This window comes from Gobio gobio (genome assembly GCF_949357685.1).
Source record: "Gobio gobio genome assembly, chromosome: 8".
NCBI classification, from domain to species: domain Eukaryota; kingdom Metazoa; phylum Chordata; class Actinopteri; order Cypriniformes; family Gobionidae; genus Gobio; species Gobio gobio.
This window is the reverse complement of record NC_137114.1, coordinates 4,810,858-4,834,004: the sequence shown is the minus strand read 5'-3', so window position 1 is coordinate 4,834,004 and position 23,147 is coordinate 4,810,858. Positions and strand designations below refer to the sequence as shown.

At 44.2% G+C, this 23,147-nt stretch overlaps 1 protein-coding gene across 3 annotated transcripts in view; it reads left to right on the top strand.

The window, feature by feature from the left end:
• schip1 (schwannomin interacting protein 1) overlaps window positions 1–23,147 on the top strand; it is a 74,495-nt gene that overhangs the window by 16,452 nt on the left and 34,896 nt on the right. Inside the window, exon 1 of one of the 3 annotated variants that reach the window (XM_079824389.1) lies at window positions 4,222–4,423. The exons of 1 other annotated variant lie outside the window; for it this stretch is intronic. In XM_079824389.1, the coding sequence (XP_079680515.1) occupies window positions 4,397–4,423 (27 nt within the window). In that variant the 5' untranslated portion in view covers window positions 4,222–4,396. Of the gene's footprint in view, window positions 1–4,221; window positions 4,424–22,652; window positions 22,910–23,147 lie in introns of those variants that run through there. One more of the 3 variants, XM_079824388.1, reaches the window with a different exon arrangement.

Genomic DNA, 23,147 nt, shown 5'->3' with positions numbered 1-23,147 from the left:
GCACTGCACTCACAACCAAATCAATCACAAATCACAGCCAATCAGAAGAGTGTGTGGGCGGAGTCTCTCTGTAGGTGCACTGCACTCACAACCAAATCAATCACAAATCACAGCCAATCAGAAGAGTGTGTGGGCGGAGTCTCTCTGCAGGTGCACTGCACTCACAACCAAATCAATCACAAATCACAGCCAATCAGAAGAGTGTGTGGGCGGAGTCTCTCTGCAGGTGCACTGCACTCGCAACCAAATCAATCAATCAAACATAACAGCCAATCAGAAGAGTGTGTGGGCGGAGTCTCTCTGCAGGTGCACTGCACTCGCAACCAAATCAATCAAAAATCACAGCCAATCAGAAGAGTGTGTGGGCGGAGTCTCTCTGTAGGTGCACTGCACACGCAACAAAATCAATCAATCAAACATAACAGCCAATCAGAAGAGTGTGTGGGCGGAGTCTCTCTACAGGTGCACTGCACTCGCAACCAAATCAATCAAAAATCACAGCCAATCAGAAGAGTGTGTGGGCGGAGTCTCTCTGCAGGTGCACTGCACTCACAACCAAATCAATCACAAATCACAGCCAATCAGAAGAGTGTGTGGGCGGAGTCTCTCTGCAGGTGCACTGCACTCGCAACCAAATCAATCAATCAAACATAACAGCCAATCAAAAGAGTGTGTGGGCGGAGTCTCTCTGCAGGTGCACTGCACTCGCAACCAAATCAATCAAAAATCACAGCCAATCAGAAGAGTGTGTGGGCGGAGTCTCTCTGTAGGTGCACTGCACACGCAACAAAATCAATCACAAATCACAGCCAATCAGAAGAGAGTGTGGGCGGAGTCTCGCTGCAGGTGCACTGCACACACAACCAAATCAATCACAAATCACAGCCAATCAGAAGAGTGTGTGGGCGGAGTCTCTCTGTAGGTGCACTGCACTCACAACCAAATCAATCACAAATCACAGCCAATCAGAAGAGTGTGTGGGCGGAGTCTCTCTGCAGGTGCACTGCACTCGCAACCAAATCAATCAATCAAACATAACAGCCAATCAGAAGAGTGTGTGGGCGGAGTCTCTCTGCAGGTGCACTGCACTCGCAACCAAATCAATCACAAATCACAGCCAATCAGAAGAGCGTGTGGGCGGAGTCTCTCTGCAGGTGCACTGCACTCGCAATCAAATCATTCACAAATCACAGCCAATCAGAAGAGCCTGTGGGTGGAGTCTCTCTGCAGGTGCACTGCACTCACAACCAAATCAATCACAAATCACAGCCAATCAGAAGAGTGTGTGGGCGGAGTCTCTCTGTAGGTGCACTGCACTCACAACCAAATCAATCACAAATCACAGCCAATCAGAAGAGTGTGTGGGCGGAGTCTCTCTGCAGGTGCACTGCACTCACAACCAAATCAATCACAAATCACAGCCAATCAGAAGAGTGTGTGGGCGGAGTCTCTCTGCAGGTGCACTGCACTCGCAACCAAATCAATCAATCAAACATAACAGCCAATCAGAAGAGTGTGTGGGCGGAGTCTCTCTACAGGTGCACTGCACTCGCAACCAAATCAATCAAAAATCACAGCCAATCAGAAGAGTGTGTGGGCGGAGTCTCTCTGTAGGTGCACTGCACACGCAACAAAATCAATCACAAATCACAGCCAATCAGAAGAGAGTGTGGGCGGAGTCTCGCTGCAGGTGCACTGCACACGCAACCAAATCAATCACAAATCACAGCCAATCAGAAGAGCGTGTGGGCGGAGTCTCTCTGCAGGTGCACTGCACACGCAACCAAATCAATCACAAATCACAGCCAATCAGAAGAGCGTGTGGGCGGAGTCTCTCTGCAGGTGCACTGCACTCACAACCAAATCAATCACAAATCACAGCCAATCAGAAGAGTGTGTGGGCGGAGTCTCTCTGCAGGTGCACTGCACTCGCAACCAAATCAATCACAAATCACAGCCAATCAGAAGAGCCTGTGGGCGGAGTCTCTCTGCAGGTGCACTGCACTCACAACCAAATCAATCACAAATCACAGCCAATCAGAAGAGTGTGTGGGCGGAGTCTCTCTGCAGGTGCACTGCACTCGCAACCAAATCAATCAATCAAACATAACAGCCAATCAGAAGAGTGTGTGGGCGGAGTCTCTCTGCAGGTGCACTGCACTCGCAACCAAATCAATCAAAAATCACAGCCAATCAGAAGAGTGTGTGGGCGGAGTCTCTCTGCAGGTGCACTGCACACGCAACCAAATCAATCACAAATCACAGCCAATCAGAAGAGCGTGTGGGCGGAGTCTCTCTGCAGGTGCACTGCACACGCAACCAAATCAATCAAACATAACAGCCAATCAGAAGAGTGTGTGGGCGGAGTCTCTCTTTAGGTGCACTGCACTCGCAACCAAATCAATCACAAATCACAGCCAATCAGAAGAGTGTGTGGGCGGAGTCTCTCTGCAGGTGCACTGCACACGCAACCAAATCAATCAAACATAACAGCCAATCAGAAGAGTGTGTGGGCGGAGTCTCTCTTTAGGTGCACTGCACTCGCAACCAAATCAATCAATCAAACATAACCGCCAATCAGAAGAGAGTGTGGGCGGAGTCTCTCTGCAGGTGCACTGCACTCGCAACCAAATCAATCAATCAAACATAACCGCCAATCAGAAGAGAGTGTGGGCGGCGTCTCTCTGCAGGTGCACTGCACTCGCAACCAAATCAATCAATCAAACATAACAGCCAATCAGAAGAGAGTGTGGGCGGAGTCTCGCTGCAGGTGCACTGCACACGCAACCAAATCAATCACAAATCACAGCCAATCAGAAGAGCCTGTGGGCGGAGTCTCGCTGCAGGTGCACTGCACATGCAACCAAATCAATCACAAATCACAGCCAATCAGAAGAGTGTGTGGGCGGAGTCTCTCTGCAGGTGCACTGCACACGCAACCAAATCAATCAATCAAACATAACAGCCAATCAGAAGAGTGTGTGGGCAGAGTCTCTCTTTAGGTGCACTGCACTCGCAACCAAATCAATCAATCAAACATAACCGCCAATCAGAAGAGAGTGTGGGCGGAGTCTCTCTGCAGGTGCACTGCACTCGCAACCAAATCAATCAATCAAACATAACAGCCAATCAGAAGAGTGTGTGGGCGGAGTCTCTCTGTAGGTGCACTGCACTCGCAACCAAATCAATCAATCAAACATAACCGCCAATCAGAAGAGAGTGTGGGCGGAGTCTCTCTGCAGGTGCACTGCACTCGCAACCAAATCAATCAATCAAACATAACAGCCAATCAGAAGAGTGTGTGGGCGGAGTCTCTCTGTAGGTGCACTGCACTCGCAACCAAATCAATCAATCAAACATAACCGCCAATCAGAAGAGAGTGTGGGCGGCGTCTCTCTGCAGGTGCACTGCACTCGCAACCAAATCAATCAATCAAACATAACAGCCAATCAGAAGAGTGTGTGGGCGGAGTCTCTCTGCAGGTGCACTGCACTCGCAACCAAATCAATCACAAATCACAGCCAATCAGAAGAGCCTGTGGGCGGAGTCTCTCTGCAGGTGCACTGCACTCGCAACCAAATCAATCACAAATCTGATTTTTTGACAATTTTAAAATATTGTGTGAGTGCGAGTGTGTGTGCGTGCGTGCGGTAGTGCGTGCGTGAGTGAGTGTATGTGTGTGCGTGGATTTGTGTGTGTGTGTGTGACAGTGTGTATGCATGAGTGAGTGTGTGTGTGATTGTGTGTGTGTACTTGTGTGTGTGTGTGTGCGTGTGTGTGTGTGTGTGTGTGTGTGTGTTTTTGTGAGTGTGCGTGTGTGTGAGTATGTGTGTGTGACAGTGTGTGTGTGTGTGTGTGTGTGTGTGTGTGTGTATGATTGTGTGTGAGTGTGTGTGTGTGTGTGTCTGTGTGTGTGTGAGTGATTGTGTGTGTGTGAGTGTGCGTGTGTGTGTGTGTGTGTGTGTGTGTGACAGTGTGTGTGTGTGTGTGTGTGTGTGTGTGTGTGTGTGTGTGTGTGTGTGTGTGTGTGTGTGTGTGTGTGTGTGTGTGTGTGTGTGTGTGTGTGTGTGTGTGTGTGTGTGTGTGTGTGATTGTGTGTGTGTGCTTGTGTGTGAGTGAGTGTGTGTGTTTGTGTGAGTGTGCGTGTGTGTGAGTATGTGTGTGTGACAGTGTGTGTGTCCACACATGCCCTCACACTCACATGACTGCAGGATCCAGCTTGTCCTCCTGCTGCTGCCGTACATGTGTGTGTGTGTGTGTGTGGTGTGTGAGACTGGTGTCAGTGAGATGGTGTGTGATGAAGAGTCGCTCTGGACTGAATGAGAGCAGAACTGGATCACACACACACACACACACACACACACACACACACACATGAAGAGTCGCTCTGGACTGAATGAGAGCAGCACTGGATTTCACACAGGTAACTCAATCTCAGTCTCAAACTCTGTGTGTGTGTGGTATTGGAGAGGAATGGATGGAGTGTGTGTTTAAGGGTTACTGGCTTTATTAGGTTTTGGTGTTTACAGTATGTTCATTCTCAGTGCAGTGTCGTGTGTGTGTATGTCTCTGACGGTGGTTTTGTGTATTTGTTGTAAGTGTGTGTTCTTGAAACACATCAGACCTGAGCTTCGTTAGACGTGTCTGTTCTCGTCTCACAGTCACAGTGTTCATAATCACTGACACACACACGTTCAGTATCAATCTCATCTGTCCTGTAAATGGATGACATTCAAACGACCAGGCCATATTTCACAGCGAATAACATGTAAATGCTGTACAATTTAAAAAATCTATATTTGTTATTATGGTTGTTGTTGTTGTTGTTGTTGGTTTTACTGCATTTTTGAATTTGGGGTTTCTTTCTGCAGTGTGTTTGTTGTGTGTGAGTGGTGTGTGTGACTTCTGCCGTGTGTGTGACATGCGGTTCGGAGCGCAGGCGTGCTGTTCCTGACCCTGAGTGTGTGCCATGGTGTGTGCTGAGGGTGACGTCATGGATGATGTCATCAGGGCGAGTCCAGGATTGCACACAGCAGTGTGTGTTTGCTGTGGAAACTCAAGGCCCGCGGCAACACATTCTGTCCTGAACACACGCCAGCTCTGGAGAGACTCTGTGTGTGTGTGTGTGTGTGTGTGTGTGTGTGTGTGTGTGTGTGTGTGTGTGTGTGTCCTGTCTGGATGATCATGTTGTGAATTGCAGGTTTGAGTCAGAGAGAATTACAGGACACACACACACAAAGAGGGATGTATTATGTGATTATCTAGGGTGTGTGACGGTGGAAACAAACACAAGTTTAGACTATAGTGAGAGCGCGCGTGTGTGTGTGTGTGTGTGTGCGTGTGTGTGGCTTGGCCTGGCCTGGTTTCATATCTAAAAATATAGTTATTACAGCATGAAACTCGAGCTGAAAACATGTGTGAAAACACACTCACAAACTCTCTCTCACAAACACACACTCTCTCTCTCTCACACACACACACACACACACACACACACACACTCTCTCACACACACATTCACTCACACACACTCACAGTGTATAGTAATATATTTCTGTCATAATCTTGTGGTGAAGTGTGTGTGCGTGTGTGTGTGTGTGTGTGTGTGTGTGTGTGTGTGTGTGTGTGTGTGTGTGTGTGTGTGTGATGGGTAGATCAGGGGGATAGAATGTACAGTTTGTACAGTATAAAAACCATTACGCATGTCCTCACTTAGATAGCAAAACAAACCTGTGTGTGTGTGTGTGTGTGTGTGTGTGGGGGGGGGGGGGGGGGGGGGGTCATGTTTTTGTGAAATATCAGGACACAAATGTGTATAATGACATGAGACTGACTTAAGAATACTCACACTCACTCACTCTCTCTCACACACACACACTCACACACACTCATCTATATCACCGTTTGGTCAAGTGTGCAGCCCTTCATCTGATTTATTCATGCAAAACGTGACAAATTCCATGACATTCCTTAAATCCTGTACATTCCCTTTTATGACTGGGGTCCACGACTTCCTCCTCATTTCCTCATCATGGGAATCACAGGGCCCTAATCTATGGATTATGGATCTATGGCCAATTTTACATAAATCAATTAAATGATCAATATTAAAACTAAACCCAGATTAACCATTTCATTATAGAAAACTGTATGCAAAATATGTGAGCAAATGGAAAATTAAATTAAATGATTTCTTTTAATTAAAATTTTCACGGTGACAATGCATCATCCCTGTCAAATTTCACATTGAAAAAGAAGCAGCAAATACAGTTTTACAAAGCTTCTTATTAACGCATTTTATTTCCTCTTTTATCTCACAGTTTTCGTTTTCATGTTCAAAGTCAAGCTGTATGCAAATGATATGTTAATGAGTGGGTGGTGCTCTGGTTTTGATTAAATTACTGTATCACAAACACATTATAACTATTAGCAGGCACTGAAAAACAGTATTACTGCAAACTTCATAAACATAATACTGTGTATGAGACATGACAAAAGAAATCAGACACCTTGACTGATACAGACTATAACGTTATCAAATTTTCACCTCTAAAATAGATTAGGAATTGTTACACAATGATTAAAAGATCTATTTATTAAACATTAAAATCTGCATTTATAGGGAAATGTATCAATCAAAGATTCATTCACTTTTTGACTAATGAATTATCAGGCATCATGCAATGAAATATTAGTTTTATGTTACTGAAATATATCTCTGAGGCACACATTACCTACCTCACATTTTTCAAGAGCTATTTGTATACTGTTATTAAAGTCCTTGTAAATAATAACTACCTTTTCTACAGTCCACATGGAAGACCAACAACCAGTAGCCTATCATTGTTTTTGGGGGCCGATGCCTATATTAAGGAGTAAAAAAAGTCTGATATCGATATATCGGCCGATATTCTTTATGTGTATATTATAGTACAGTATCAGTCAAAGGTTTGGATACACTTTCCCATTGGTGCCCAAACTTTTGAATGGTATTTTACACTCACCTAAAGGATTATTAGGAACACCTGTTCAATTTCTCATTAATGCAATTATCTAATCAACCAATCACATGGCAGTGTCTTCAATGCATTTAGGGGTGTGGTCCTGCTCAAGACAATCTCCTGAACTCCACACTGAATGTCAGAATGGAAAAGAAAGGAGATTTAAGCAATTTTGAGCGTGGCATGGTTGTTGGTGCCAGACGGGCCGGTCTGAGTATTTCACAATCTGCTCAGTTACTGGGATTTTCAAGCACAACCATTTCTAGGGTTTACAAAGAATGGTGTGAAAAGGGAAAATCATCCAGTATGCGGCAGTCCTGTGGAGAAAATGCCTTGTTGATGCTAGAGGTCAGAGGAGAATGGGCCGACTGATTCAAGCTGATAGAAGAGCAACTTTGACTGAAATAACCACTCGTTACAACCGAGGTCTGCAGCAAAGCATTTGTGAAGCCACAACACACACAACCTTGAGGCGGATGGGCTACAACAGCAGAAGACCCCACCGGGTACCACTCATCTCCACTACAAATAGGAAAAAGAGGCTACAATTTGCACCAGCTCACCAAAATTGGACAGTTGAAGACTGGAAAAATGTTGCCTGGTCTGATGAGTCTGGATTTCTGTTGAGGCATTCAGATGGTAGAGTCAGAATTTGGCGTAAACAGAATGAGAACATGGATCCATCATGCCTTGTTCCCACTGTGCAGGCTGGTGGTGGTGGTGTAATGGTGTGGGGGATGTTTTCTTGGCACACTTTAGGCCCCTTAGTGCCAATTGGGCATGGTTTAAATGCCACGGCCTACCTGAGCATTGTTTCTGCCCATGTCCATCCCTTTATGAGCACCATGTCCCCATCCTCTGATGGCTACTTCCAGCAGGATAATGCACCGTCACAAAGCTCCAATCATTTCAAATTGGTTTCTTGAACATGACAATGAGTTCACTGAACTAAAATGGCCCCCACAGTCACCAGATCTCAACCCAATAGAGCATCTTTGGGATGTGGTGGAACGGCAGCTTCGTGCCCTGGATGTCCATCCCACAAATCTCCATCAACTGCAAGATGCTCTCCTATCAACATGGGCCAAAGAATGCTTTCAGCCAGTGCTTTAAGTGGGCCGGTACGCGCCGGTACTCAGTACCGCCACTTCCAAATATAGCTCTTGAGCGTACCGCCACCTCTCCGTGCGCCCAGAACGTGCTTTTAGCGTACCGGTACGCTCATTTGCGAGCAGAGACTACATTACCCATACACCCTTGAGTTTTACAAGTGAAAAGCGCATGCGTCGCTTTTGCCGCTGTCAGTGTCAACAACTCAAAGAAGTGGTCCGGAGAGGGTGTGTGAAACGCCAGGTGAGACTGGGTTGGAAACGCGCAACCATAGCTGCTCGTTTAAAATCTATGGTTAAAATACAAAGCACTTGTGCCGCGGACGAGGACGAGAGTGGCACCACTTCTACCGATGACAACAGCCGCATGTTGTAGCTGGGTCGTTCCTGTTATACAGTGACTTTTCTGTCTTTATGATTTACTTACTCATATTTTCTATAAAATGGGTCACATAAGAAATGGCTTAAATTATAAATGTAGGTCTTCTTTATCACTTAAACAGATATAATAGGTATTAAAAATACTATTTTGTATTTTGCACACCTTTTTATTGATATATGCATTCAATTTTATCATGTCCTCAGTGCAAAGTAATCAACTTCCACAAGAACTATAAACCATGAAATGATGAAAATCTCAAAATATTTTTAGATTATGTTATAGAATAGGCTAAACTACCTCTAGTTATACATATAAATCATGTGAAACTATAGTTTTTTTTTTTTTTTTTTTTTTACAATTGTCTTCATTTACTGTGTCCCTGAAGTCATCTTCCACCCTGTTAGTATGTATTTCTCGTCTTCCAAAAAATACCACAATTTCATTGAGACAATTTTCAGGAAATTACATAATTCGTTTTTCCTGCTGGAATTCAAGCGTACAAAATTAAGTAAGCTTCAACTCACCTCTACCTTTTTTTTTAGTTTTTGAAATGTTATCCTGCTTGTCCCACTCTTAAAGTTCCTTCCTGTTAGGCTCTGTTATGAAGAATGTTTGTCCGGTCAGAAAAATGTTAAAACATATCTGACATAGTTATAAAAGTTCTGTTTATCTGTAAAAGGTTAGTTAGCGTTGATCCCTCAAAGAGCTACGGCTAACTTATCTTAACATTTTCCACCCTGTTGATTCCGCCCTGTTAGATCTATAAACCTAACAGGGTGGAAATTCTAATAGAATAAATCGTATTTTGTGTATATTGCAAATTCTATAAACACATATATGCATATATAAATATTATATATAAAACCATGTTATATAGGTGCAGTGCCACACATTACTGATGGCAAATCATGCAGGACAATGAGGGAAAACTCCTCCACTGTTATGGTCTTCCACCCTGTTAGGCGAGTCATTTTTAAATAATAATTTGACAGCAACGTTAAATGTTTTGCATACTTATGTTTCATTTTGGGAGGTGAGGATCATTAAAAGCATATACAATATATGTTTTTAAACACATTTTTTTTATTATTTACCATCCTGTTGGCAAAAATGGGTACAAAAAGTACCTGTTCTTAATAATCAAGACATTCTATTCATCAATAATAGCTTTGTCATATATATCAATATATTGGTATTGGTATGGCCCTTGTCATATACATCAATAATACCATGATGGCATAAGGGACATATACTATCCAAGAAAAACTTGTTATTGTTTAACATTTACATTATTAACATTTTGTGATAACTATGTATATGTCTCTGACAGGGTGGAACACCTTCACGGCCCGTGTCTGAACAATGAATCTACCCATAATTATTATTTTTTTAGTTCCTGAGCTTGACCAATATGTATTCCGACTAGTTAAACATGTCACCATTTTGGTAGAATGCTAAAAACATGAAAATCATGTACTTTTTTTTCAAACATTTATGAAGCCAAAATGTTACCACATACCAGTAATGACCCAGCTATAGTTTCTAACTGTGTTGCTATTTGATTAGAAAAAAGAAAGAAAAAAGTTAACATTGGCCTGCATGGTAGCCTAATGAGGTGCCGTCAATGGTCTTGCTTTGTAAATAAACCCTTATTGTAACAAATGATATATTTACACAATTACAAGAACTATATGTAAGTTCTAAGGCTGAGAACAAGTTAGAAAGAGCTTTAAAATACGGACCTTCTTGAATTATTAACTAAACAATCCCCCCATAACCACGCCCCCAACAAAGCCCCGCCCCCTCTGGTGAGTACCGGCACTTTATTTTTTCCACTTAAAGCACTGCTTTCAGCACCTTGTTGAATCAATGCCACGTAGAATTAGGGCAGTTCTGAAGGCGACACAGTATTAGTATGGTGTTCCTAATAATCCTTTAGGTGAGTGTTTATATAATACAGTATATACTTAATATACATAAACTGTACACAACAGAGAAAACATGATGTGACGTATCCTCATCGCTATGATCAGATGCTTTCTGAACCGCTGTTTTCTCACCGCTGACAATTACACATGAATTCTTCTCATATTTTATGTTTGTTTTGATCATTCTCTCTTGAAAGAACGCTTATATGGTGACATCAGCCTTCAGCAGCACACACACACACACACACACACACACACACACACACACATTCACTCATGTTGTTTTTCATGTTTTATGGGGAATTTCCATAGACATAATGGTTTTTATACTGTATAAACTGAATATCTTATCCCCTAACCCTACTCCTAACCCTACCCATCACACAAAACCTTCTTTAGTTTTTTAAAAAGTATGATTTATAAGCTGTTTTCCTCAAGGGGACCAAAAAAATTCCCCACAAAGATGGCAATATCTGAAATTGGTGTCCCGTGTTGAATTGGCTCTCTGCTGAAGAGGCGTTTTACAGTGTTCCCTCATTATTTCCACCTCTGTTGTTTTTGCCTTCCTGCTGTGAGTGTAGTTAAACATTCATGACCGAGCGCTGTGGAAATGTCAGTCATCTAAAAGCGGCTCTTCCCTGCGGATCACACCGAGAGAGCAACACAAGAGACCAGTACTCACGTCTGAGAGAGAGAAACACTGCAGAAAACGCATCCATCATGTTTAGCATCAGTCCTCAGTGCGAGAGCTCAGAGACTCTGTTCTGACCGGCCATTAAGGAGCGTCTTTGGCCATCCGATCACAAGTGGTCAGCATACAGGTGGAAATACAAGATTTTTCAAATAAATAAAACTAGAAAATACTTGTTCAGTCTTTCAACATTTTACGTTTAATTCAATGTGTTCCTTTCGTTTCTTTGTAATTATTTGAAACTTGCTAGCAATTTCTGTAAAATGGGGTATCTGTCCGGAGTTATTAAACACTAAAGTAAACGAGACAGGAGTAGCGAACGTCTTCCATCTTGTTTACTCTTCACTTCTTTTCTCACACACGTTAAGTCATTTCAAAAGTTCAGACTTTCTCACAATTCATTCATGAAACTCATTTTCCGTTTTAAGAACAGAATAGAACATCAGATTTAAGAGACACAGGGCCCTGTCACACACCTGGTGCAATGTGACGGCAGGTGCGACGCAAGTGTGTTCTGCTAGTTTCAGCTCGATGCAGTTCTCATGTTCACGTCCAGCTCCTCCTTGTTTAAATAGAAGCAGAAAGTGAAGAAGAAAATGTTCGCACATTTTGAAGTTCGCACTTTATGATGCCCGTCATTTACGAACGCCGCGACCGCGGGCATCATACAGTGATCGTGCATAGGGCATCAAAACGGCCAGCGGCGGTACTGCCACTGACCATTGACCAACACACACCTGCTCTAAAGTCAATAGTGCAATATTTGTGTGTTATTTAAAGGGTGTGTTAGTAATATGAGCCTACACACAACACACACACACACACACACTCTGATTATTACACACACAGGGCCACAGCAGCACACACACAGGTTTATACAATATATTAAAAATAAAAGGATTCCTCTCTGGAGAAGTGTTCAATCTTTTGGTAACCCTTCAGAGCTGGTGTGTGCATGGGAGCAGATGGCAAAATAGACAGCCTTGTGTGCATTTCCCTGCCATAGAGGAGCTGAAAGGGTGAAGAATAGCCGCGTTCCAACCGCAGGAACTAGGGACTTTGGGTTGGACTTGTGTGTTTCCACCGCAGGAACTAGGGACTTTGGGTTGGACTTGTGTGTTTCCACCGCAGGAACTAGGGACTTTGGGTTGGACTTGTGTGTTTCCACTGCAGGAACCGGGGACTTTGGGTTGGACTCTGTGTGTTTCCACCGCAGGAACCATGGACTTTGGGTTGGACTTGTGTGTTTCCACCGCAGGAACTAGGGACTTTGGGTTGGACTCGTGTGTTTCCACCGCAGGAACTAGGGACTTTGGGTTGGACTCAGTGTGTTTCCACCGCAGGAACTAGGGACTTTGGGTTGGACTTGTGTGTTTCCACCGCAGGAACTAGGGACTTTGGGTTGGACTTGTGTGTTTCCACCTCAGGAACTGGGGACTTTGGGTTGGACCCTGTGTGTTTCCAACGCAGGAACTAGGGACCTTGGGTTGGACTCGTGTGTTTCCACCGCAGGCACTAGGGACTTTGGGTTGGACTTGTGTGTTTCCACCGCAAGAACTAGGGACTTTGGGTTGGACTCTGTGTGTTTCCACCGCAGGAACTAGGGACTTTGGGTTGGACTTGTGTGTTTCCACCGCAGGAACTAGGGACTTTGGGTTGGACTCGTGTGTTTCCACCGCAGGAACTAGGGACTTTGGGTTGGACTTGTGTGTTTCCACCGCAGGAACTAGGGACTTTGGGTTGGACTCGTGTGTTTCCACCGCAGGAACTGGGGACTTTGGGTTGGACTTGTGTGTTTCCACCGCAGGAACTAGGGACTTTGGGCTGGACTTGTGTGTTTCCACCGCAGGAACTAGGGACTTTGGGTTGGACTTGTGTGTTTCCACCGCAGGAACTAGGGACTTTGGGTTGGACCCTGTGTGTTTCCACCGCAGGAACTAGGGACTTTGGGTTGGACTCGTGTGTTTCCACCGCAGGAACTAGGGACTTTGGGTTGGACTCGTGTGTTTCCACCGCAGGAACTAGGGACTTTGGGTTGGACGTGTGTTTTCACCAGAGGAACTAGGGACTTTGGGTTGGACTCTGTGTTTCCAACGCAGGAACTTGGGACTTTGGGTTGGACTTGTGTGTTTCCACCGCAGGAACTAGGGACTTTGGGTTGGACTCTGTGTTTCCACCGCAGGAACTAGGGACTTTGGGTTAGTCTTGTGTGTTTCCACCGCAGGAACTAGGGACTTTGGGTTGGACTCGTGTGTTTCCACCGCAGGAACTGGGGACTTTGGGTTGGACTTGTGTGTTTCCACCGCAGGAACTAGGGACTTTGGGTTGGACTTGTGTGTTTCCACCGCAGGAACTAGGGACTTTGGGTTGGACTTGTGTGTTTCCACCTCAGGAACTAGGGACTTTGGGTTGGACTCGTGTGTTTCCACCGCAGGAACTGGGGACTTTGGGTTGGACTTGTGTGTTTCCACCGCAGGAACTAGGGACTTTGGGTTCGACTCGTGTGTTTCCACCGCAGGAACTAGGGACTTTGGGTTGGACTCGTGTGTTTCCACCGCAGGAACTAGGGACTTTGGGTCTGACTCTGTGTGTTTCCACCGCAGGAACTAGGGACTTTGGGTTGGACTCTGTGTGTTTCCACCGCAGGAACTAGGGACTTTGGGTTGGACTTGTGTGTTTCCACCGCAGGAACTAGGGACTTTGGGTTGGACTCTGTGTGTTTCCACCGCAGGAACTAGGGACTTTGGGTTGGACTCTGTGTGTTTCCACCGCAGGAACTAGGGACTTTGGGTTGGACTTGTGTGTTTCCACCGCAGGAACTAGGGACTTTGGGTTGGACTCTGTGTGTTTCCACCGCAGGAACTAGGGACTTTGGGTTGGACTCAGTGTGTTTCCACCACAGGAACTAGAGACTTTGGGTTGGACTGTGTGTTTCCACCGCAGGAACTAGGGACTTTGGGTTGGACTCATGTGTTTCCACCACAGGAACTAGAGACTTTGGGTTGGACTGTGTGTTTCCACCGCAGGAACTAGGGACTTTGGGTTGGACTCATGTGTTTCCACCGCAGGAACTGGGGACTTTGGGTTGGACCCTGTGTGTTTCCACCGCAGGAACTAGGGACTTTGGGTTGGACTCGTTGTGTTTCCACCGCAGGAACTAGGGACTTTGGGTTGCACTCGTGTGTTTCCACCGCAGGAACTGGAGACTTTGGGTTGGACATGTGTGTTTCCACCGCAGGAACTAGGGACTTTGGGTTGGACTCAGTGTGTTTCCACCACAGGAACTAGAGACTTTGGGTTGGACTGTGTGTTTCCACCGCAGGAACTAGGGACTTTGGGTTGGACTCATGTGTTTCCACCACAGGAACTAGAGACTTTGGGTTGGACTGTGTGTTTCCACCGCAGGAACTAGGGACTTTGGGTTGGACTCATGTGTTTCCACCGCAGGAACTGGGGACTTTGGGTTGGACCCTGTGTGTTTCCACCGCAGGAACTAGGGACTTTGGGTTGGACTCGTTGTGTTTCCACCGCAGGAACTAGGGACTTTGGGTTGCACTCGTGTGTTTCCACCGCAGGAACTGGAGACTTTGGGTTGGACATGTGTGTTTCCACCGCAGGAAGTAGGGACTTTGGGTTGGACTCTGTGTGTTTCCACCAGAGGAACTAGGGACTTTGGGTTGGACTCTGTGTTTCCACCGCAGGAACTAGGGACTTTGGGTTAGACTTGTGTGTTTCCACCACAGGAACTAGGGACTTTTGGTTGGACTTGTGTGTTTCCACCGCAGGAACTAGGGACTTTGGGTTGGACTTGTATGTTTCCACCGCAGGAACTAGGGACTTTGGGTTGGACTCGTGTGTTTCCACCGCAGGAACTAGGGACTTTGGGTTGGACTCTGTGTGTTTCCACCGCAGGAACTAGGGACTTTGGGTTGTACTCGTGTGTTTCCACCGCAGGAACTAGAGACTTTGGTTTGGACTCTGTGTGTTTCCACCGCAGGAACTAGGGACTTTCGGTTGGACTCATGTGTTTCCACCGCAGGAACTAGGGACTTTGGGTTGGACTCGGTTGTGTTTCCACCGCAGGAACTAGGGACTTTGGGTTGGACTCGGTTGTGTTTCCACCGCAGGAACTAGAGACTTTGGGTTGGACTTGTATGTTTCCACCGCAGGAACTAGGGACTTTGGGTTGTACTCGTGTGTTTCCACCGCAGGAACTAGGGACTTTGGGTTGGACTCTGTGTGTTTCCACCGCAGGAACTAGGGACTTTGGGTTGGACCCTGTGTGTTTCCACCGCAGGAACTAGAGACTTTGGTTTGGACTCTGTGTGTTTCCACCGCAGGAACTAGGGACTTTCGGTTGGACTCATGTGTTTCCACCGCAGGAACTAGGGACTTTGGGTTGGACTCGGTTGTGTTTCCACCGCAGGAACTAGGGACTTTGGGTTGGACTCGTGTGTTTCCACCGCAGGAACTGGAGACTTTGGGTTGGACATGTGTGTTTCCACCGCAGGAAGTAGGGACTTTGGGTTGGACTCTGTGTGTTTCCACCAGAGGAACTAGGGACTTTGGGTTGGACTCTGTGTTTCCACCGCAGGAACTAGGGACTTTGGGTTGGACTCGGTGCGTTTCCACCGCAGGAAATGGGGACTTTGGGGACTTGGGCACTGAACATGCTGATTGGTTGAGCTCACGTAGCATTTTATTTTAACCACCATTTTTTAAAGTCTGTGGTGGTGCATGCAGTAAGAGTTGTTTGCTATTAAAAACAACAACGGAGTTCAAATACGACAGATGGACCGACAACGAGGTTCAGGCTTGATTAATCTTATATGAGGAGGACGAAATCCAGTGGGAACTGGAAAGTCACACGCAATCCTACGTCACTGGACTAATCTTCACGGTACTTTAGGCCACGATGGAAACGCAGACAGCAACAGATCTGCAACAGACAAATTGTTTCAGGTAATTTCAGTGGAAACCCTGCTTTAGTCATTTACCACAGGTTTCCACGGCTGATTTTGCGGGATGGCCATTTGGACAGTGTGTTTGAGCACACTCTCAGCACCATTAGCTGTCGGGTAGTAGAGAGAGGAACTTTCTGCCATAGTCCATCTTGCAGCGGCACCTGCTGGAGAGGAGCAGGGTGTGACTTGACAGTTTTGTCATTGAGCTGACACACGTGGCATCATGAACCTGAGCATCCATCCCTGGTCACCAATAGAGAAGGCATTGTTTGGTCCTCACCTCTCCCTGATGTCCTTTGTGAACTATGGAGACCAGCACCTCCTCAGATGTGTTCAGGAACACTAATGTCTGGTATTCCATGAGCACTGGTTTCTGACACACAGACACAATCAGAAAGCAACTGTTGTGACATCAGAAATGGTGATGTCATCCTCATTTCACACACACACACACACACACACACACACACACACACACACACACACACATGCTGCTTTCTGATGGCTCGTAATCCAGAGAGAGAGAGAGAGAGAGAGAGGGGCGATTATCCTCTATCCTTTGTGTCTCATGTAAGGGATTTGACAATCCTTTAATGGCCAGAGAACAGTCAGATGATCTGAAACTGATGTAATATGTTCTCTACCTCACTGTTTCCCTCAGCAGCTTCAGCTGAAATTCTGCTGGTGACGTGCAGATACATGAGCCTGATCACTCAGTCGGACATCTTTAACTCTGGGTTAATGTATTTCACTGCCTTCATCTTCAGAGTTGCACACCCTCATACTTTTAGTAAAAACAACACAGGGCTAACAAGACACAGGTGTGGGTAATCAATAACCACGAAAACAAACAAGGGTAGTTAACTAAAACAGGAAGTGAACACGGTGCACAATGGAAACAGAAAACACACTTCAAAATCTAAAGCTTTGAGATTGACTGTACAAGAAATCTGAGGTGTATTTTTACAGACTGCCGAAATCTACAGAAAACAGAAGCAAATGGATCACTGCAATTCACAGAAGCAACTGGACTCCAGGCAGTCAAACGTGGATTTGTAGTTATCATTTTGTGCCAAGGTTGAATTTTGGGGTAAAATCATACCCTATATATTGTATTGTTATATATTGACAACTGAATGAATTAAACATTTACCATTATTCTGCTTAATTGGATGTTTTTAAATAAACACTGACAAAAACTATACAAGTTCTAGGGCTGGACGTATGAGGATATACAATCAAACCAAAAATGATTCAGACTGTCACAATTCACCAATGTGAGTGCCCGTGATCACCAACAGAGGGCACTCCATCCCAGACTATCATTCAATCAAAGACTACATTACCCATAATCCTTTGCCCGGACTCATCATCACTCATTGTTTACACCTGTGTCTCATTACCCTGTGCACCTCACCCTATATAAGCCTGGTTATCTCAGTTATTCTTTGCAAAGTCTTGTTTGTTGTAATACTGCATTTCTGAGTGCTTTCCCTGTTTTCTTGTCATGGTTTTGGATTACGTGTCTGTTCTGTGGATTACCTCTTTTGCCTGTCTCTCCTGTCTTGAGTGCCTGTTTGGACTGCTTGCATGTGTATGACCTTTTGCCAGTTTCTTGACTACGATTGTGGATTATCCTTTAATAATGCTGCGTTTGGATTCTCAGCCTTTGTGTCTCATAGCAGTAACGTTACACAGACACAATGATTTACTAGTGTGTGCAGGACACTATAGTTCATTTATGTAAGTGAGGATGGCAAAATAAAGTAAACTGTCACATATTATACCCAAAACTTCTTCATGCGGTGACAACCAGTAAAATTGATAAACATTTGGGAGCAAAATGATTCAGACACTTTGACCTGAGCATGTTTTGCTGAAGTGTTTTTTTTTTTTTTTTTTTTTTTGCTAATGTGACCTTTGGCACCACAGACTGAACAAAATGAAACATTGGTTGACCTAAATTGGTATGATCTAATTGTGTTCTTAAATTTAATCCATTACATCCCTTTCTATCAAAGTTATCTGACATTATCAAGATGAATTTGTTCTGACACAGTTTAATTCTGAGTATTTTATTACCTTTTTCTAAACTATAGCGAAAATAAACTTTGATAATGTGAGAAAATGTTGAAGGTGTCTGAATAAATGTTGGTTTGACTGTATAACATTGATATAAGATCACCCGGATTTAGACCAATATTGTATTTAAAGCGTTTATAGAAAGATTAGCTTTATGTATTTCCCCAGCGTTGAAATCAGGCTCATATGAATGTCAGGAAAACACGATTTCCTGGCTGCATGTCATTATCCATCACTGGATCTTTGGTCAGTTGTAAGGAACATAATATAGAGTCCAACCTTTAGTTTAAACTGATAATCGTTCGTTTTACTCTTGTTTTTCCCAATTAACTCCAGTCACGCAACAGATCTTCTGCCACTCGGTCCGGCTGGGAAAGTGACGTCACATCTTTATACTTAGTATGAAATATTCATTTTTACAGTGCAGTGCTATTATAATACTAATATATTACTGTCTTCCAATAATAATTAGCATAATCTATGATAGGTTTCAGTTGATAAGAAAATACAGTCAAAAGCAAATTAGTTGCTGTTCAAATTTTTTGACATTATTGGGTTTCGGAAATGGTATTGAATATCAATATTTTCCAAGGTATTGTATCTTGACAACACTAATCTGCTCTTCGACACTCAAACTGAACACAACACACACAAGTTTCTGCAAACCTTAAAGGTGCAGTGTGTAAGTTTTAGTGGCATCTAGTGGTGAGGTTGTGAATTGCCCTCCCTTTCGAAGCACATAGAGAAGCTACGGTGGCCAACACAGGACAAAGATGTGGTCGTCTGAGACAGCAGAGAGAGACTAGCGCTCTGTAGAGAAGTTTGTCCCTTTAGGGCTACCGTAGAAACTAGTGGTGTCAACAATAATCGATTCAGCGATGCATCGCAATGCGGGGCATGCACGATTCAGCATCGATGCGGCAAAGTGCCATAATCGATTATGTCACCGTTTATTTTCTGGCCTTGAGTTGGACAATAAAGTTGTGAAGTTTCAATTACTTCCAGGGTCATAACAGGTAATTGACGGGTAATTAAAAACGCACCCAAAGCTTGGAAAGCGGACATCTGGGCACATTTCGGATTCTGACGCCGGCTTCACACCGCACGCGGAGCGGTGGGTATGGAGAGCGGGAGCCCGCGCCCCCATTGTGGATTCACACTGGCAGCGTTTGTCTCGCGCAGATATTGCAAATACAGACAAATATTGTACAGTCACATTTTCCGGTCTTCTCCTCCGAGCCCCGTCTGTCTCGTGCTTTGATTTATGATGGATGATTGTGAAACACACGGGGCACTTCACTACATGATTTCATGGTGAAATTTGTTATTTTCCATGTTAATCTGGTCAGTTTTGATCAAGAACAATCCACTGTGGCTTTAAATCAGCGTGAGCAGCGCGGCAAAAATAGACTCGGCGCCGAAACGATCGCGGCACTGCTGCTTCTGCTCCTGCGATGCGCTGCCGCTCCGCCTCTGCGTGCGATGTGAATGCTCTAATCTGTTCAAATGGGCGGCGAAAAAAATATGCACTGCTTACGCCCTGCTAACGCGCCTGCCACACTAAAATCAAGCACGAGAATTGATGAGTCCCTAGTGTCAACGTTACTGTGTGTGTTGCACTGAATATCTTTATTGCTGGGTGCCTGGGTGGTGGTTGTTGTTACAATAGTGTGACTGTAATTACGGATTAATATTTGCACAGGAGTTCATGAAGTGCCCTGTCTTAGAGCTTTTTACTGTGTGTAAAAAAAACACTTATGTTCACTGCTGGAAAAAGTTGGCTTAGTTGGTTATTATTGCTCTATATAATTTCAAATGGTTCTAAAGCAGAGAAGAGAAACATTTCTCATTCAAAGCACTGAAAGCAGTGATTTATGTTTTCTTTTTCAGGTTTGAAAATGCCATATCCAATACCCTGTACCATTCAATTTTATTTTATTTAATGACATTTATGTCAAGGATACAGGAGAGTGATAATACACACATAGCAGCCAATACAATCTGTTGTTCAATATCTGACTGCTTGTATTGCCTCATGTCTGATTAAAAATTTGCCTTGTTGTGTGCAGTAGAATTTTGACGCAATGCATCGTAGAATCAAATTGAATCGAATCGTTACCTGGTGAATCGTAATCGAATCGAATTGTGAGGGCAGTGCCAATGCACACCCCTAGTAGAAACATGACGGCACAAAATGGCGTCTTCACTGTAAGGGACCCGCGGTGTGTGTAGATAGAAACGGCTCATTCTAAGGTCATACAAACATAACGGCTCATTATGTCAGGTCTTTATGTATATTATATTGCATTTCTGTCAATAGATCCTCAAAAATACTACACACTGCACCTTTTAGCTTATGAATATTTAATGAGGCAAGCTCTCTTTATGATTGGTTGTCTGTTGCCAACATTCGCTGGTTTAGCACCAGGTTAAATGCAGAACTAAACCTCACATTTACATTCCTTTCTCCAGGGCTATATTTGTTTAACTAGGAATTTAAAAAAGATGTTGACCCGGGGTTAAGTGAAGTGTGAAACTGCGTCTACCACACGAGTGTGTGAATCACAATGACACTAAACTCTTATAAAAGGATCTCTCTGTATTCTGAGATTGAGGGTGCGTTGACTCTGAATGTGGTGTATGGCGTGTGTGTGTGTGTGTGTGTGTGTGTGTGTGTGTGTGTGTGTGTGTGTGTGTGTGTGTGTGTGTGTGTGTGTGTGTGTGTGTGTGTGTGTGTGTGTGTGTGTGTGTGTGTGTGTGTGTGTGTGTGTGTGTGTGTGTGTGTGTGTGTGTGTGTGTGTGTGTGTGTGTGTGTGTGTGTGTGTGAGTTAGTGAGGAGAGAGTTAATCTGGTTTATGTGTACTGAGGGCCAGATGGCACACACAGATTAAACTCCCTCCTGTTTATCCTGCACTTCTCAAGAGAAAGCCTCACATTAGATACATGTGACTTCTCCATGAGCATTTCTGTAGGGTCTGAAACAAGTAGTGTTAATGTTTTGTGTTTATGTCTTTCTAAAACCCAATGTTTCTTTACCGTTATATTAAGACAAATTGCTGTTTAGGTTGACATTTAAGCTTCTCTTGTGAAAATGTGCACTTGTAGTGTACTTTAAGAGAGCACACTTTTGCATTCTAGATCAGTAACACTTTAGTATAGGGAACACTTTAGTATGGGGAACACACATTCACAATTAACTACAACTTTTGCCTCAATAACCTCATAATGGCTGCTTATTAATAGTTAGTAAGGTGTTAAGTTTAGGTATTGGTATAGGATTAATGATCATGCATTAATATGTGCTTTATAAGTGCTAATAAACAGCCACTATCTAGTAATATGCATGATAATAAGCAGCTGGTTCATAGTGAGAATTGAACACGAAAGTGTTACATTTATGTTTTAATAATATTTTGTTGTGCTAAAGTGCACTTATTTTGGTGTGTTGACTAACATACTAAAGCACGTGATTTTAGCTGTAGTGTGTTATTCATTATTACATTTAGTTAATATATATTTCAAATGTACCAAATGCCACCTCCATCATTATAAATGTGTAAATACACAACATACAAGTTTCAATAGAAATGACATTAAAGTATATTCTAGTTTACCATAAATGCTAAATTCATCAGTACACTTTAGACAATAGAAGTAATTATGAAATTATATCAATTATATGAATTTTCCTACTGTAAATATATCATAAATGTATTATTAGTAGTAATATGCATTGTGAAGGACTTTATTTGGTCAACTTTAAAGGAGATTTTCTCAATATTTAGATTTTTTTGCACCCTCAGATTACAGATTTTAGTAGCCAAACATTGTCCTAACAAACCACACATCAATGGAAAGATTATTTATTCAGCTTTCATGATGTATAAATCTCAGTTTTGAAAAATGTACCCTTATGACTGGTTTTGTGGTCCAGGGTCACATAAAGAATTAGTTTTTGATTAAAAGAAGTAGGAAATGCAGCAGGGCACACGATCAGAAGAGGAGAGAACTCAAATGATCTGAAGTGTGTGTAAGTGTGTGTAAGGAAGTGTCAGTATTGACACATGGCATCAGCTGCTCATTGTTAAAGGTGTAATGTGTAAATGAAGCACCTGTTTTGTGGAACAGTGTGAAACGTTGAGGACATTTGCTGAAACACATCTTAGTTTGATGGCGTTTGCTGGGTGTTTATCCACTTGCTGTTTGTCTCGGGCTGCTGGAATGTGTGAAGAGTTGACAGAGGAACACAAGAGCATTTCAATTCGCTCGTCCGCTCTGGTCTCAGGAATGCTTGAGCTGCAGGAATGTGCCACAGAAAGGCCCTTTTCTTTGCACAGCCTTTTCTTCCTTTTATCCCTCAATCTGTGGGACGTTTCCTCCCCCGCTCCGCTCTGAAAGGTCACTCCACCCACCCTCTCTCTTGTCTGTGGCTCCGCCCCCACCCCCCGCTGCCATCTGATTGGTCAGTGGCGAGCAGCCCCGCCCACTGCTCCTTGAGCAGTCCTGTGTCCCAGCGCCCCACCCTCCGTTCCCGTCTGTGGCAAGCACTCCGATCGTATCTTTCCCTCATCGTGTGCGAAGAGCAGAGACGTGAAGGTGGTGAGACATCTCGTGAGAGAGAGAGAGAGAGAGAGACAGACGCCCCCATCGCTCTGCTGGTTGTTTGGGTGGGACTCTGGCGTTTCTCCTGCGGCCGCTGCGGATCTGAGGATGCAGTGAGAGATGGTGCACCAGGACAGCGGCTCCTATCAGGTAGGATCAGAGGATCAGGGAAGGAGAGCTCTTTAACATCTCCCTTGTTTCTCCTGGAATGGGATCAGAGCTTCAAAGATCTCCTCCAGGGTTTCTCAGCGCTGTCTCAGACTGTGCTCAGATTGATTCATCATCAAAGGAGTCATTTCTGTACTCTTAGCGGGTTCATTTGGGTCTGTTCTCCCAGTTTACTTCAGGAGAAACATCTGAGACCGAGTTGAGATCTTATGACACGCTC